At 42.9% G+C, this 18,407-nt stretch overlaps 1 protein-coding gene across 2 annotated transcripts; it reads left to right on the top strand.

The window, feature by feature from the left end:
* Positions 1 to 2,689: 2,689 nt before the first annotated feature.
* On the top strand, positions 2,690 to 13,213 carry LOC129602448 (uncharacterized). 2 transcript variants are annotated; one of them, XM_055501464.1, is made up of 4 exons: positions 2,690 to 3,517; positions 4,640 to 4,751; positions 9,873 to 10,610; positions 12,988 to 13,213. In XM_055501464.1, exons 1-4 carry the CDS (start codon positions 3,007 to 3,009, stop codon positions 13,109 to 13,111), a joined length of 1,485 nt encoding a protein of 494 aa, XP_055357439.1. In that variant the 5' UTR covers positions 2,690 to 3,006; the 3' UTR covers positions 13,112 to 13,213. The 2 variants fall into 2 exon arrangements, with proteins under 2 accessions (XP_055357439.1, XP_055357440.1); XM_055501465.1 differs by lacking the exon at positions 12,988 to 13,213 and adding an exon at positions 11,108 to 11,217.
* Positions 13,214 to 18,407: the final 5,194 nt, after the last annotated feature.

Here is an 18,407-nt window from a genome sequence, read left to right as displayed (position 1 = left end):
GCTTACCGTGATTAGAATCGGTTTAATTTACAGTCACAAGGCGATTATGTTTTTAATGTGTTTAAGTAATCACCGTTATCGGTTAGTATTTCATGGCGCATGTGAAAAATTACATATGCGGATATGCCGACTCATTCACAGTGTCTAATTATTTTTAGCTGCTCCCAAAATTCAGAAGTCCGTAGGTCATACTATCTCTGTTATTGTGCGTACTCTCTGTAGTCTGCGTAGATCTCTCTCCAGATTTGTGAAGTGAAGTATTTATAAAGTGATATTATATGAAGTATTTTAGATGTTTATACGAAGTGCGGAAGTGGTACCTATATATACATATAATTATATAAGTACGTATATGCAGATGCATAATGATGCATACTGCGCCTTATACATACAATGGACGCCAAAATTGTCTTACACTTATGTAATCACAGAACTCGCTCAACCAAGCACTTTTCTGTACTCAAATAGCCAAATTTTTGACTGGCCATCGGCCTGCTGACATTTACACTTACACCTTGCGCATTTCCCAACGAAAACCGTCGACCAATATCTCAAACGAATGAGGAAAAAATTTCAAGAATTTTGATACCGAACAAAGCGTTCTTTATAAGATCTAAGAGATAATCCAGGCATCTAAAGTTTCTCGTAGACATAGCATAGGATTTGCATCCGCGGTTTGGTTTCAGTTTTCACACAGAAATCGTGCGCTTTGTCTACGATAAACTAAAATGGCTCGATTTTCTCTTAGATCTCATGAAGGATGACCCGTTTGGTATCGAAATTCTTGAAATTTTTTTGTCTTTCGTTTGAGATATCGCCTGATGGTTTTCGTTGGGAAATGCGCCAGGAACAAGTATTCGTATTCTTGCGCGTTTTCTGTTTATTGGTCATTTGGTCCTGGGCCATTTATTTTTATTGGTCATTTGGTCCCGGACCGAATGTAAGACAATTTTGGCTTCCATTGTAATTACTGATCAGAGGCAGATTTTATAACCAACTATCAAGAACAAAATATGAAGAAAAACCTAATATTTTAAGGTACTTGTACACCAAGATTCATAGAGGTTTTTCCGTGTATACTACTCGTATTTTATGGAGGTTTATCAATATTATAATAGCGTTTTTTAATAATGCGGTCGAAAGTCCCGTTACGCATTATAATTATTATACCGTACGTAGGTGCGCAAGCAAAAAACGCGCAAAATGGGTGACTGGAAAGTGCAGCGGCTGATCACCCTATTTTCCCAGTTTTTCACAATGACGATGCATGAGAGCGTATCCCTTTTTAAAAATTAAAAAAAGGAAAAAATTTTAATGTAAAACATAACAAAAATACATCAAGTATATAAAAATACACAAAGTGTATGCAACTGAGCTTTTGTCGATAAAATACAGGATTACTAGTAGGTATGTGTATAAGATAGCTGCCGACAGGTGCTTGGCATCTGAAGTCAGTCTTTGTATTTTCGTACAAAATCTGCCAAGCCACGACAATACTCGTGCGAAACGAGATAAAATTATAACTGCTAAGGCGTTATCAGTCAGCGCTGAAAGCGATTTGCATGAACCGACATGCAGACCTGTGTACCATATGCGTTTTTTTGTGAATCACTCATCCGAAACATATAAAACTGTCTTTCCATACGAAGTATAGATGTTATTAATAGGGTATGGTGATTTGAGAGAATAATGAAATGATTGAAAAAATCATACCCGTATAAAAATCAAATCCGTGTTTCTATATCAAATCCGTTTTTTGCGCTAATACGATGTACCGATTATGCTTCGACGAAATATGTTATTTTAATAAATATTAATTGCAAAGTAAATAAAGTGGCCGTTGACCACAAGAACGCGGAGGCGAAGCCGAGGCTGTTTCTTGTAATTATATAAGAACCTGTCAGTGGCTGTCACTGTTGCCGAAATGCGCATTGGCCGAAGTGAGCCCCCGCAGAATTGAACGTTGGCTGAAGTGATCATAGGCGGGCGCGGCTACCGGTAGGGCTTATGGCCCGTACATTCAAAATTTATGGATGATTGCTATGGCAGTGGCACTACTTGCAGAACGTGATGCAAATAATAATGGCAAACATGGGCGTAAAATCCGTTTTCGGGCGTGACATCCGGTTGCGGATATATGTATGAGGACGACAAATATCTTACTTACTAGTAAATGCATTCAGGTGTACCCAGTCTCATTATGCCCTGATTTCCTTCATAATTTGCACGTAAATGCAGATACCCATGAACAGCATTCTTACACCGATCCAGGCTTCCATAATTTTTTTCAAGTTTGAAAACGAATTTGAAAATTTTTGAAGTTTATTTTTAAATTTAAAAAAAGCATGCTGGACAAGGGTCTATAACTTGTGTCCAACTTTTGACAACCGCTTTAACGGGTGGCCGAACAAAATAGCCCTCTCTGCTTTTGGTTTGTTCTTCTCAAACTTCTTAACATAATGTAAACTGCTTTAGCTTATTCGATAGACAATTTCATAAGCTACCCAGTAAACGTTTTTCGAAGAATCGAGAGTTCCTCGTTAACAATGGCAGAGTTCCTCGTTAACAATGGCGCCAAGCGAAATCGTGTCAACATTTTTAGTGTTCCAGCTTGCAATTTCATAATTTTGTCTCACTTTGTTTTCGTGCGTATTATTCTCGTGCTTGTAATTTTTCTAGACCTCTCTGGATTCGTTGGAAGCGATGCCGCGGTATCAGCCGTTACTGGCGGATACCAGTCAAATCAGCTATCGTAACGTTGTTGCCATTCGCAGCTGCCACGACACGTGGTGGTTAGGATACATTCAGGATATCGTGGGCGAATACTCTTTCATTCACTTCAATTCCACACTGGTCGAGCCTCGATGGATGCACATGCAAGACGTCTGGCCACTGCCATCCTACTGAGACACTGAGCTTTGTTCCAGGGAAGATTTCCAAAATGTTCAAATCTTTGTGGCACTTCGGGATGAAGATAACGGACCGTTTCGATTCCGGCCAGCCGTTATGTTGAATAACCTTACGGGTTGTGCATTGGGGTGTTGGATGTTTTATATTAGAACGGAAATTTCCAATACGAACGCCCCTGCACGCAAGGCTTTCTATCAACTGGTTCACGAAAGTCAGGTTGCCAGTGAGTTACCATCCAATCCATCCTTGCTGGATCGCCGGAGCCGTTTGCTGTATACCAAGCATTTCATCCCTTTTAGCCAGGCCAAAGCCGTTCTAAGTGATCCATCCGATAAATATCGTATCATCAAGCATGTTCGTGATGCTCTTCGAGCTAGAATGGCATTGACAAGGGAATATTGGACAGACTGTTGCCGATTTCATTTGCGCGTCGAACAGGATGGCTGCTTGTTTGTCATCGTCAGTCTTGCAACAGACGCGAAACCCACGCAATGGATGGCTGAAATGTTATCGAACGTCCTGGAAAGGCATATGATCAGCCGTACAGATCTGCCGCCTGTATCACATCGAGTATTCTGCCCAAACGAACATATCCCTTGCAAACCGGGTTAGCAGCATACAGCAGTTGCCAGTTAGCAGCTCTTTAGGCGCTCCTGTCTTTAATTAAAATGCGCAACATGTAGTATTTATTATTTTCTATTTAAACGAACCGAAACACTACGTAGAGAAACGTTCTAAAACATAATGCATATTTTGCAAGCGACAAACCGTCACAACTTCGTTAGGTTGGACGAAAACAGTCCTAAAATTTTGCATTTGCAACAACTATTTAACAAGCATAGAAACGGTAAAAACTTCGAAAGATAGTTCCGGAGACGTTGTCAGCTGAAAGTTGTAACCAACAAATAAGCAGGGCGCTATCCACTGGAAACCGAGAAACGGCTGAAAAAGGCGCCGATGGGGGAATCGAACCCCGGCTACGTCGTTAGATCCGCGTAGGCAGTACCACTGCACCACGGCGCAATACGTTGAAATCATTTGAAATATTTTTTCGCTGTACGTGAGCCGCTTCTCCGCTCACACAACAAAACTCTATCAAATAAACTATGGTGAATTACGAGTACATGGATTTTCTAACAGTTAGTTTAATAGTTACACTCAATCTTCAACTCCCCGCAGGGAGTTGCAACTCCGTGGAGCTAATTGGCCCCGCCTTTCGGCTTGATTGGTCGCTGTACTCATCAGAGTTGCAACTTCGGTCTACGGCGTAGACCAGCTATATAGCTGGTGTAGCTTCACCGTGGACGCACCCCGACCAAACTAACTTGAATTTTCAACTTTTGATGCCATAGACAGGCACAAATTTATTTCGTGCATTTCCATAAAACGAAGTTCATTATAGCTATTCAAAAAAAGTAAAACTTTTCAAAAGTAAATTTTTTGTTTCTTTCATCCTATCGCGGATATTTGTACGTTGTCATAAGAAAACAGTTTTAAAATGTATGAAATGAAATTTTCTCAGACCAACTTAAAATTTTGCGTATCTTATTCCGTAAAAGAACAACTCCGGACGCGCAAAGCTCTGGAAATCACTCTCAATCTTCGTTTTTAACTTGAACTGGGAGACGTTTTCTTATTCGCTGCTTTAAACACTCCCCCTCTCCACGGGGTTGCCAGCCCGTGCAGGGAGTTGAAGATTGAGTGAGACTAATATGTTCTGCTTCCTTAGGTAGCGAAGTTGGTGCATTGATGCTGACTGCCTGTATCCGCGATTTGACGCCTTCGCTGTTGAACGACATCTTGTCGCATTTGGACTTGCATTCTCAAATGAAAGCCAAACGGTACGGAATATACGAGTATTCCCGCTGGCATACTGTAGCGGCGGTCACAACTTCGACCACTGTTTGGCCTGGCGGCTGTCGTTCCCTGCTGGGCATTACACACGCTGCCTTGAACACCGAGCAATTTGTGTGCAAATTTCCGCACTCTGTGGCCTAACTTGTGACTACAGCACAGTATATCTTCGAAAGACAGTAACGGTGCTGGAGAACTTTCTTTGGAAGGGTCATGATCGGTATTACGGAAGTAGCAGTTTGAACCCTATTCCGTTGTATTAGAAGTTGCACTTGCCTGCAAGCAGGCCCGCGCTGGCATCTTTTGGGTAGGGGGGGGGAGCGGCGTGGAGTTCAAAAAGCGCCGGGGGGCGGCCAAATTTTGGGAAATCCGCCGGGGGGCGGACTGTTTTTTAAAAATAATTTTAATGAAAAAAATTGAAAAAACGTAAAACCTAAAACATTGAAAAAAACGCATTATTTATTTTTGAAAAATTCGAAAAAAATCAAAAATTATTAAAAATTTAAAGCGCCCCCCTGGCGGCTCGTCTGCGCCAGATCTTGAAGTCGGCCCCCCCGGCGTCGACAAACTGAAACTGAGGGGGGCGGCCGCCCCACCGCCCCTCCAACGCGGGCCTGCCTGCAAGTCAGAAGTTCGTTCATTAGTCTGAAGGCCATCACTTGGCCGCAGAACACCGGCACAATTGTTTGCCCGTAAAATTTGTCGAAACGTGCTCACCAGAGTCAGGCGGAATTTCTACCCGTTTGCACTCCTCTTACGAGAAAAACCATCACAACCGGCTCGTAAACAGTTCTGTATTGTACATTAATGCATTCAGTGCTCAAAACAATTATCGATTTAAACTCAAACAGGCTGATGCGCTAAGCATCTTCAGAAGCGATTACGATTCCGATTAAGACATTTTCTCCAGAAAATGTCTTAATCGCTCGGGTTTTTAATCGGTTTATTAATCGGTTAATCACAACAGGTGCGCAAAAGCGATTTAAAATCAAGCGATACGAAAATTTCCCGAAGCCAAACGAAAAATTCGGCAATATGGACCCCGAAAAAGCGCCCCGGACCAGTATCCCTAGTTAGGCCGTCAGACATCGTAGATTCGTAACGGCTAGCGAAACAACCCCAAAATAATCGCTAACCGATTAAGACTTTTACCGATTAAGAAAATTCCGAAAATTTCTTAATCGCTTTTGCTTAACCGATTGCGATTAAGATTTTGTGCAACCGGAAGTGTTTCAGATTGCCCAATAGACGCTTTCGGGAGGTGCGGTCACATGAATCAGGATGAAAAAACATTACTGTAATCGGATCGGTTTCTTAATCGGTTTTTGAGCTTAGCGCATCAGCCCTAAAATGTGCGCGCTATATCCGGCTGCCGCGTTATCGCCGAAAAAAGTATAAAAACTCTGACGCGTCAAATAATTAGCATATAGAAGCTTTGAGCAACTGCTCCACTTAACCATATCTGTCCGACTCCGACTAGATTTACCATCATGGCACATCTATATCTAACGTAAATAACATTCGGAATCATTATCGTTGTGATATCATAAAAACAAAGGTGCAGCCGTGCAGGGAATTGTCGAAAATTTAAAACTTTTATCACGGTCTTTTCAGTCCAAGTAAAGGAGCGGTTAACACTCGTGACAATGGCAGCGAAAAATTTTCGATCACCACCCACTGGATGTAATGTTGGATACTTTCATTGTGAGCAGGATTTTTTAATTTCATTGTGAGCAGGATTTTTGCATGAGACTTCAAAATCAACAGCGACACCGTTTTGCTGTGCTGGAGCCATACGAAGACGTCCCTGGCATAAATGTGTAGATTCTTTTTCAAGACTGTTCACGCAGCAAGAGTGAGATAGCATGCCTTTCAGAAAACCTTTGCTTACAGCGTATGTCTCTTCTTCATCATCTTCGGGCGCTGTTGACGACTTCGAAATAGCCGGTACGAATGTACTTATACGTACGTACTCGCAGACAGGTTTGTATGTGCCGGCCTAGTGCGGTATCACCTGTGTTGCGGACAAATAAAAGTTTACTATGGTACAGAGGTTCACTATGGATATATTTGTCGTCATGGCTGTTTTCTCTAGCAAGAGGGACGCAAACGGGTAGAAAATCAGCTTAACAGCACCGGCCGGCCGGTCGCAGGTTTTCTTATACTTGTATTATGCAAAATGAATATGCTGTTTAAAGCAAGCTAGCCAGCCAGGATAATTTTACCAAAAAATACTTGCGCTTTGAAATTTTTTCATATCGGACGCGAAAAAGGCTGGCCTTGATAATGTTGCAAGTGACTTGCTAGTTGAAACTCACTGGCAGTGGCAGCTTTTAAATCGGGATGACAATGGTCACCGTCACCGAAAAACGCAAATGTTATTCGGTGTATAGTGCATTAATTTTAACACTGCTGTTTATTAAGTATTACGACATTAGTTTTAAAATAATAATGGCTTTACGCAAATGCATACATACATTGTAGCTACTTACCCGTACCTTGATTAATGAATTTTTTTTCGATCACGTCGGGCAGAGGAAAAGTGGCGCATGCATAATTACTGTCTAAATTGTGTTGCTGTAACGTGACGTCGCCTGCGGCTCCGTCTTCGGGTGATAGAACATCAGAAAATAGAACCTCCCAAAAGAAATTTTCAAATGAGCAGGGAATCAATCACCCGGTCTGTACTCTGAACAGTAATTCAAATGGCTGCAAAACAGTTCATTTTCAGTCTGAAATTTCCAGACAAACTGTTTTCAGTTAGTGTAACAATTTTTAAAAAAATTTCCTCTTTTTTCCGATGTACGTATCTGTATAGAACCTTCCAGACCTGGGCAGTCGACCCACAGTTAGAGTTACGAGTTACAGGGAGCGTGCGAGTTGCGCTAAGAATTAAGTTATTTCGGCAGGAAAACCGAGTTTCGAGTTAAACAGCGAGTTACGCTACCATAGACAATATATAGAATTTTTTATGGGAGTTAAGTTAGAGTTAAGTTTTCCTCTGAGCGAGTTACGCTAAAGAGTTAAGTTATACTCGTACATAACTCTATAACGCGAAAACAACTCGCGTTAAGTTACTAGTAAATAGTTAAAATTAACTGCCAAGGTCTGGAACCAGCCTTCGCTACGCCCCGATCGATTATTTTTACCACTAATAAATAATTAACTACAGTATTAAATTTAGCCAAGTATTATTAGTCCCGGTCTCCGATTGCCGGACGGGGTTTGTATTTCGCGCGACGGGCTTATAAGTCGGAAAGAGTCTCGAATTTGGAAAAATATGGTATTCGGCTCCTTTTCAAACCTTTCCGTTTTCACACCCATATTTTACTAGAAAAATAGTACTAGAAAAATGCACGTTGGCGTGCATCGGCAGACCGGAGCGAAACCCAAAAAGGGGTTTTAGTGGTACGAGTAATGATTTACTTGTTTTTATGTTAAGTTCTGTTAACAGACATATGAAGATCAGCGAAATTTCTGTTAAAAACCAGGTAAAACTAATAGTTCGAAGCGTTTCATGGGCTACTACACGTGTGCTTAGAAAATTACGCCGGTGATTGACGACTGGAAACGTCTAAATCAGAAAATAAGACTTAGTGCTGTAATTCTCGTACAGAACAAGACCGCACCGCACGATGTAGTACCTGATCAAATGTTTTTGCAATACGATTTTTGCTCGTACTCGTTAAACAACGCATATAAAAATATTTTGGAAGTACTTCGCAATGTGAGCAACCAGAAAACATAAATTCGAAAAACTGTTTTAAAAAATACATATGCGCTGCGCTCTAGTCTTCCAATGCACCCATCGGTGCATTTTCCTTGTTAAGCTAAGTTTTTCTAACAGACATTTGTTGAATATCAGCGCAGTTGCTATGAAGAACCATGTAAAACTAATAGTTTGAGGCGGTTTTTTTCTTTCTCCGCAATAAGTCATTTTTAGCTGTGTGTGTCTCCCACTTCGAAAAAAGATTGGACTATGTGCTCAGTTTCGCCCAAGCTCCGACTCGTCCGTTCTCAGGCCGGTGTGAAACTCATAATCCAACGAACTAACTATCTGTAATAATTTCCGAAAGAGAGCGAACAAGGAAAGCATTTTGTTTTTCTCGATACCGTATTTTTACAAATTAAGGAGCAATGGTTTTTAAAACAGATAAATCGAAGTAGGGCTTATTTCGCGGACTAACGGTAATAATGGTTGGGATGAGCCCCATAACGGAAATCTAAAAGAATAAGTAGTTACAAGTTACAACCTAATTACAAGTCACCACTTTAATTGGTCACCCGAGGGTACGCTGCATTTCATTTAAATTTGTGCAGTTGCTTCCTTATGCTTTGGATTTGAACTTGTATGTGAGCCGCTTATTCAGGCATTAATTACATGCGGTAATATTCTGGGTGACCTTTTCAAGGCAACCCTATCGGCCGTTAAAGGAAAAATGAGGCCCTTAAAGTCAAGAAATCAGGCTTTGAAGATTACAACGTTAAGACAAAAAGTCGATGTACTTGACGTTAAGTACATCGACTTTTAACGTTTCAAACGCCGATAACCGAAATTGGGCAACTACATGTAAACATACAATCTGACTAAATGAGGAGGCTACGGTCTATGTTAAAAAGCCAGCGAACAGCCTTTTTTGCCCGCTGAGGCTGGTTGATCAATGCAGCCTCTCTGTTGTGACTATAAATAGACTGAAGACAGCGCATTCCGGTGCTGCCAAAAAGCGCAAGCGGAGTGCTGCCTTGCTGTATCGATCGATCGCGCACATGTGTGTGAGTGGGTAAATCCGCTCGCATTCACTTACACACGTATGAGTGTGGCTGTCTGTGCGCGTACTAGCTGTACAAACCGGTTTTCGCTGTCTTCGCTACAACGCATACCCTAAACCCGTAGCTTCCTTTCTTGCTCGCATTGTATGTGTTGTACACACTACAGTACAAAGTGCCACGGCTATACGCACGGCAATAGACACCCTCAACGGTAGCAACTCAACCGGGAAGATTTTCCCGCCATTTTTTTTTATTTTGACCCGGCTACTGTTTGCACAATTGTTGTTGCGTGTCGCTCGTTAATTGCGTTATTGTGCAAAGTGTCTGTTTTTTCGTAGGGTTTGCGCCTTATGGCAGTTGCTGCTGAGCAGCTCTAGCATTATGAAGCACATCAGTATCTCGTTGGACAGCTGTTTTCATCTAAAAGCAGACGGCGATAACTGCTTCAAAGCGGCATCTCTACTCAGCCGCTCAATTAACACAACGACAGTCAGTCTCACTTTGTTGTCTGTCCCTCCTCCAGACAGCTATTATTTTTTGCATCGGTTGTTAGATGTCATGGAAATTAAATTACCCATACTTGTACTGAAAGACCACACTAACCTCAAACCAATAGGATGTTATCGAGAAAAACAGTCGCGTTTGAAGCATGGAGTGACGAGTGATATAACGCTCCATAAGCACATTTGCACCTTTATCTTGCTACAAAACTGGAAAGTTGCCAACCTGTTCGGTCGACAAATGTATGAAGTCTTTGAGGAATCTTTCTACTATGAGCCACATTCCGGCGTTACTACTCGTCCCTTGCCAGCGCACGAGCGTAACTGCATGCTGCGCCTGTCACACGAGTCGCAGGAGCTGGCCATTGACCAGCTGCAAATCACCATTCCGAAGCTGCTTCTGCCCTGCAGCGAAAGCAAGATGCACATGACCAGTCGCTTAATGTGCGCCTTGAACGATAACTTCCCACCGGTCACGGAAGAAATGCTAGCAAAGGTCGTGGCTGTCCGTGCGCGCTGGTTGCGAACACTCTCCTATCCCGATGACTGGCAGAGCATTCGCAACTACCTTCTATTGTAAGTACGACGAAGAAAGCGTCTTTCAAGCGTTTGACTTACCAGGGCCCGGTCACCGGCTCGCCCCTCAGCAAAATTTCGTTTTTTGTTTGAAGACAGATTTGGTACTGGTAATAATAAAAAAATTAATTTCACCGGCAATGGTCCAGTGGGCGTGGCCAAAAACAATTTAAGTATTTAATACAACCGTATGTATTGTATTGTCAGTACAATGTTCCCATTCATATTCCCATACTTCTGGTTATACTACTGAGAAATTATGTTCCAAGGCGCGGCTGCTGTATTACATGTTATCACTGCAAACTTACCCGTTAACTGATCTTCAATTTTTAATGAATGTTTTAGCTATATAAAATTTTCAGAGATTTCGCCCGTATTGGATTTGAAACGATTGCACTTTCTGTATTTTTCTGTGTGCTGCACCGTGCAGGCGCAGGTGGATTTTTACAGCTCAATAAGTATGTGCACGGATTTCATAGAAATTTTGCATTCTCTAGCCAGTTTTTTCGCCCAAGCGATTTTGCCGCTCAGACCACGAGCACGGTGAAAGGAGTGCGATTCTGAGCGATACGTTTATGTGAGCGAGGATCGACGACGGAAACACAAGATCGAATAAAATCGTATTTTATTAGATCGTAAACAAAACATCAATCATCGTGAGAAAAAACATCAGCGAAAGAAAACAGAAAAACACAGAAGTGAAAATCTAGGATCTTTCACTGAGGCCAAATCCGTCGTAATGAATCGGTGGAATCCGATGAATGGAGATCGGCTGCACAAGAGCGGCTCGGCAGCTCCATCAGGCGGTCCAACCGTACGACCGACGTGAGCTCAGAGCCGACCGCTCTGGCAACGGTATAACTTCTCGTTAAACAAAAAATGAGATTTTTCTAAGGGGGAGCCGGTGACCGGACCCTGGTTAGAGATCATTTTGTTTATTTATACTCGTATGGCAGTTTGTACGTATATTTCGGGCTGTGGCAGTCTCCGCTGTTTGACATGTTGCTGTAGTCTCCATTTGATTATTGTAATGTGTAAGGCCATGATAATCATACCACGGTGTAAAGGGTAGAACCTGGTGCTGAGTGAAGCTGAAGTTAGGCGTATAAAAATTGAGTACTTACTTTTCGGCATGTTTTCGTCAAAGGCATCAAGTTGTAATTGAGAGCACAAACGTGTGGCACGACCTACAGCCTCGACCGCTTGGAATATTTCAAAACGGATTGCACATTTTCTTACTAGTTTTTTATGCTCTCCATGCTCGTTATCGATTTGATATGAAATTATGATTTCTGCACAAGTCGAATTATGATTATGAGTGAGCCTTATATAAGTCGGAGTGAGTGCGGTTGTAGGGCGCAGACAAACTGTCGCTAGCGCGCTGCCTGCCTGGGCTCTATGTAAGTATACATGCCCGATTCAAACCACATTTCTACTACTTTACTCGACTCGGATGTTTTCTGGAATTTCAAAAAGCAAATTGCAGATTCAAAACCAGCGTAAAATATTGCTATGACTTTCTGTCTGTAAAAGTTGTGCATAGCCTTTATGGATCGTCCGTAAATCACTGCCACACGTTTACAACTTGATGGCCGTTTTGCCCACTGTATTTCTTTTGTCTTTCGAGAAATGTTAACGAGGTATGACGCAAAATAAGTACTGAATTTTTCGCCAGTTTCACTCAGCACCCTTTACCCCGTGATAGCACTATGCACTGTAGTAGTCCTGCTTACATAAGTTATATCGAAGCAATTAAGTATGTACCAGTACAATACTTACTTACTGAACGTAGGTTACACTTTACAGCAAAAAGCCTACAGTAATCTTATATTTTGTAATTTAGCGCCTGCTTATTCGGAATTTATATAATACTTGCAAGTAAGTACAGTATTTTATGGTGGTCACTGGTCAGCAGTCCCGTTAATCTCGCGTCATTCTCTCATATTCCAAAGACAAGCGCCAGGCCTCGTATACCCTCGGCACGCCTGACGGTAGTACCGGAGCTGAATTAGCTACGGTACCAGCTTCCGCTCTCTCAGTGTTAGAACTTAGCAGCAGTCGTTGCAGCGTGCCTTACGTAAGTTACGTAGACGTAGGGAGTTCGAACATCTGAACTACTTCGTATATGGTAAACATGAGGTCTCCCACCAGGACTACGCGTAACGGTTCCTGTGGCTGCAAGTGCAGTTGATACTTGATAGGTAGCTTCAAACTTACAAAGTACAAACTACAATGACACATCATGTAGCGAACGAACGAGGTAGCGAACATCATGTAGCGAACGTAGTACTTATTTCTTTTGCTGTTGGAAACCTAGCCGAGGGTTGCTTTCTGATTGGTTTGAAAGGGCGTCTACTGTCTAAATCTTGTTGTGCAGATTCAGCGGATTTCACTCTGACGGAAGACCAAAAGTGTGGGAGGAGGTGGATCTGCGGTGCGTTGATATATCCACATGGAGCAAAGTGGCAATCTACGGAATCAGTGAGGTCTTCCGAGTGTGAAGCGATTGAAATGCACCCATGGTGGTCTCGTTCTGTTAGGCTATACTGATGGTGAGCATTATTGCCCAAGATCATATCAGCTTCAAGAGAAAAAATCGCGGATAACGGGAGCGAAATCGTAAAGTGCAACGTCTATTCAATGACACGAGCGCAAATTATTTTCGATAGGGTCACTTGTTCAACTATTCTCGTCATTCGTTATGAGTTACACCTCCTAACTTCTGAACTTCATAAATGGGAACGCCTTTTATGTTCAGCGGTTCTGCTACAGCCCGCGCTTAAGCTCGGACTTCAAAACTTGGATTGCTTCGCTTGACGACTGACGTTGTTGACCTGGAGGGCTGGACTTCTTCGATTTCTCAAGTTTCTTATGTTAAGTTTTTCCAAGGATACTTATGTTATTTTATGGTTTCTGTGTTTTTTTAAATCATCCGTTTTCTCCCCTTATTCTTATATTATTGTTTTGTTACTCTCATGTTATTTCTATGTTACTGTAGCCACACGCGCAAGTTGCACCGCCCCGCATGTTATTTAGATGCATTGTGGTTCTATGTTATGCTATGTTGTTCTGGCCCCGGGAGCCCGAGAGCCCTCCTTTAAGGGGGACTAATTTATAACAATTACATAAAAGTCCGTTACTTTCAACTAAATCGCTAATTGTACGATCATAGTTACGCCATAAGTGAAAGTGCTATCAGATAGCATATTTTTTCCTTTATCGCATCCAATACATCAAAATTTAAACTGGTGCATTTTAAACTTTAAAATTAAAAAAGTTAAAGAACACATACACTTTAATATACTTGTTTTACAACAGTACCTGATCATGCCAAAAATGACCTCAACTGGTATAGCATACTATGCTCCAAAATGGCAAGAAGCGATTTTCGGCGACCACGAGCAGATGATTTTAAACTGAAATTTAAAGTGCTCGTAGGTACCAGTTTCATCACTTTGTGAAGCGTTTTTGTGAAAAAGGGTTGTGTATCCTTTAAAAATAAAAGAAAGTAACTTGGGGTGTTCAAAAGCTTGTTCTTTTTTCAAGAAAGGTTGAATTTGTTGGAAAAAACACTCCACAGAACTTTAGTCATTTTAGGGGAACGCATCGCTGCGCTTTAAGGAAAAATTTCAAAAATCTGCTTGAATTGTTATTGCTTCCGCAAAATAACGGCTTTGGATTAGTAACTTTCGCATGTTAAAATAGTCGCTTTCAGGCTTTCATTATATGTACTTCGTAGTGAAAATATCATAGTGTTAGGTCAGATGTGTACTGTAGTGGCTCGCACATCTTGTACCACAGAGTTGGTGTACGGGAAAAATGTGCATCCAATATACACACTCTAACCGGGCAAAATGCACGCCTACGAAATAATGCTTGATTTGACTCGATTATTATTATTATTATTCATCGTGGAGCAGGTAGCCCATTTCCGGGTAGGGTGACATTCTAGCTGGGATTTTAAACCTGGCCAAATAGCAAAATCGAAAAGTACGAGTGCAGATAGACAGAAAAGACGTCCTAAACAAAATTGACACGGTTCAAAGCTTGCTTAAAGGCACCAACTGTATGAATATGGAACAGATCAGAAAAATTAGAATCAACAAAAATGTCCACAATTTATTAAGTTTCCAAGCAAAGGTCGTCTCGCCAACTTTCTTCTTCGCTACCGCCTTGATCAGGATGCGGTTTCTACTCCGAAGGTTGTACGGCTTTATACGGTCATCAAATTCCACCATCTCAGAGATGTACTGCGGCACATGGAATTTTTCCGGATGTTTGATCTTGTATAACCATATCGCTTCCTTTTGTTTCCATCTCGTGAAGAGCGGTAAGATCCCATGTTGGTTCATGAACGATTCCGTGGGTATCTTTGCGTAGTTTGCAGCCGCTCGGACACCGTTACGATGCATCGCGGCCAATTTATCACGCAAGCGCACAGATGCCCCGCTCCACACTGTAGAGCAGTAGTCCAGATGCGACTGAACAAAGGCATAGAAAAGCGCAATGCGTTGGGATGTTGGCAGGCCGACTTTAACACGATTTAACAGTGATATACCGTACCGAACATTCTTCTGGACCTTTTTAACATGGTCAGCCCAACTGAGATTTTCATCCAGTATCACTCCAAGATGTTTCACTGACTTTTCTGGAAGTAATTTATGACCGTTCAGCATTACGCTTACGTTGGTTTCGCGATTATGCGCTGAACTTATTAGTAACAAATTCGATTTTTTCTCGTTGACGAACAACCGGTTGGAATTAAGCCACTCACAGACTGCCGGTAGTGCTTCAGTTAGATCTTTGCTGCGTCCGCTTTCGTGTTAGCAACAGCATAGCAGATGGTGTCGTCAGCAAAGCTTTCTAAATGCACGTTTGGTAGCCTCAGTTTCAGTAGGGCATTAATGTAAATTGTAAATAAAATGGGACCAAGTATAGACCCTTGCGGAACGCCTGCCCAAACATGTTCCCACGAAGAGAACTTCATGCCATGACGTACACGTTGCGAGCGGCCGGTCAGATACGAGTAAAACCATTTTAACGCTGAAGACTTTACTCCTATATCACGGAGTGTCTCCAACAGAGTCAAATGGCACACTGACGGAAAAGCTCTTTTCAAATCAAGAAAAACAACTGCAACACACTTCTTGCTATCGACAGCCTTTTTCCATGTCTCCGTCACTTTTAACAATAACGTTTCACATGAATGGCCGTTACTTCAAGATGAACTCTCCTTCTGAATCTGTCCAGAATCAAACATTTTCTTTAAAATTGTAATTCACCTTAGAAAAGAAGCTCTGTATCTGAGAACTCGAATTGTTCTGTAGCTGTAGAATGTTGACGCTGATTGCTGAACGTACCCCTCACTCTGCAGGGGCACCCCAAAAACCACAACAAATCAGTGTTTGAATTCGAGCTGACAGCAAAGATTTAAGTTAATGGCTGCTTTTGAGCATAAATTTAATTAATAATTATTAGAGCCCTAATTTTTTTAATATTCAAGAAGGTTCTCCAGACCAGAAGTTGAGAAACATCAGAAATTTATCAATGCACGCCAACTGGGAATCGTGCGTTTTGCCCGGTTAGAGTGTGTATATTGGATGCACATTTTTCCCGTACACCAACTCTGTGGTACAAGATGTGCGAGCCACTACAGTAGTTATCTGTATGATCGATCGATGCAGCTCAAGCGCACGCATTGCGCCAGCGAGAACAGTCAAAAGAGGTCGAAATCAGTATACATAATCTCATGCTAATATATTAGGTTTTTTCTCCGTTACTTCTTCGTTTTCTTGAGTGACACAACCGTTTAGTTTTTTGTACATTGTAACAGGCAAGCGCGAGGAGATCACGAGTGTGCTTTATTGTACAAATAAAGGGAACAATGCTGCGTAATAGCAGGGAAAGCAAAACAAAGCACTGATGGCTAAGCAAGCAAGTGAATGCTAAAAAGCTCTTGAGCGTTCGCCAAGGCGTCAAAAAGCCCCTGGCGGCAAGCACGTGGTGTGTGCCATCAGCTGTGTGATGATGCGCAGACTGGACTCGATCCAACGCGAGCGTATGAACGCTGAGTCATACTGCGAGAGAGGGACGAAAGAGCAAGTATGCTCAGTGTGTGCGCCGCGTATATCCGCTTCAGCGGATGTGAGTGCAGTGCAGCAGCACACGTACGTACAGCGAGAGAGGCGATATGGCAAGCATGAGTGCAAGTACGTCCATGGTGGGCCGTATGCACCAGGCGCAGTCATGTGCCTCTGACATGCCTCTGGGCGGGAATCCGAGCTCCTGCGAAGGATGCTCCGACTCGGTACCGCACCAGTACCGCACAACTCTCCAGCCGGACCCAATGTGGGGTCGCTGGTACGCGTCCTCTAGCAGTGGGAGTCCGGTGTCTGGTTGACCGTCCCTTCTTCACTTCCAGACCCATGAGTGGAAGCCACTCACGGCCGAGAAATCCGGAAGCCGCTCGGGCGTTTCGTTGGACCGGTGATGCTTCTGTTGGCTGGCTTCTTGCTTCTGTTGGCAACGGAGAACAATGTGAAAGAAAATGTAATGAAAGTTTATGCAGCGCGAAAGAAAGTATGAAATAAAGTTTAATCACAATTCCAGTGAGCAAAAAGGGGTTACAAAAACAGATCTGTTAAAGAGATCGAACTAGAAAAATACAATTCCGTTTGTTAGGGGAAATACTAAAAAAATACAAAAGTCTGTCCGGGGGTCCTATTCCGACTAGGATGACGTCCACGGGGCAGTTAAGTCTCCACGGGGTCTCCTGTCCACTTTCATCCGGTAAGTTGGGTCCGGGGCATCGGTTCCCGGGTTACCCGTCGTAAGTTACATTCACCGAGGTCGGATAAGCACGGTTAAACACTTACTTCCGTCTCGTATCCGTCCGTTCGGGATAGAGAGGCACTGTTGCAGGTGCAAATGCCGAGGCATCCTCTCTGAATGGGAATAGAACCAAGGTCGGTTTGACCAAGGTCGGCCTACCGGTAAGTCGACCGGCGGCTAGGGGGAATTCGGCTATGTTCCGAATTCTTAAAGTCCAAGTCGGAAAAAGCTGTATGTGAGTCATGCGGCCTGTGTGGTCGTCATGTACAGCAGTTCCGTTCAAAAAGTGGTCGGTTACAACCGTTCAATCTGCTACCACGAGCCCAGTTTAGAATAATCCGAGTCGAACTGGCTCGAAGGTCCGGTCGGAATTCGTGAGTTGCATCGGTGGAAGTGTCCAGTCGACTTCCGTCCAATATGTGCCGTGGTTACCCGACCTTTTGTCGAGGTCGGTCATCCTATCCGTCGGCGGTCGACTAGGGTTAACCTGCAATAACATGCCCATGTGGGGCTAAACAAGTTCTTTCCAGTCGAATTCGTCCACTGCAGACAGTTGTCGTTCTTCTTCCGTCTTATTGACCAAGTTGCCGACTTCCGACATGTGGTCAGTTGTGGTCGACTTCGGAAGGTCGGATTTTTCCGTTAGAAGGTCGGTTCTCGACTTCTAAATGCCTTTGCCGACTTGTTGTCATATCCTTCCGACTTCTGTGCGGTAACTTCCGACCTCGACTTGAGGTCGGATATCCATGTCCAAGTTCGGAGGTCGGCTATTTCCCGACTTCCTCAGGTCGGAAAAACTTTGTGTTTTATCCGACGAAAGGCTGAGTTCTTCCGCTGGGAGGTCGATTTCGTACTTCTGGTTGATTTTCCGACTTGGTGGTGGTTGTCGACTTCATTTAAGGAGCTCTGTGCGTTCGGCTACAGTTGGCCGGGTCCTTAGTGTCGGGACATCCTACGGTCAGTTCG

The sequence above is a fragment of the Paramacrobiotus metropolitanus genome, unplaced genomic scaffold (genome assembly GCF_019649055.1).
Source record: "Paramacrobiotus metropolitanus isolate TYO unplaced genomic scaffold, Prichtersi_v1.0 Parri_scaffold0000472, whole genome shotgun sequence".
NCBI classification, from domain to species: Eukaryota; Metazoa; Tardigrada; class Eutardigrada; order Parachela; family Macrobiotidae; genus Paramacrobiotus; species Paramacrobiotus metropolitanus.
Note: the sequence above shows the minus strand (reverse complement) of the source record. Positions and strands in the feature narration are given on the sequence as shown.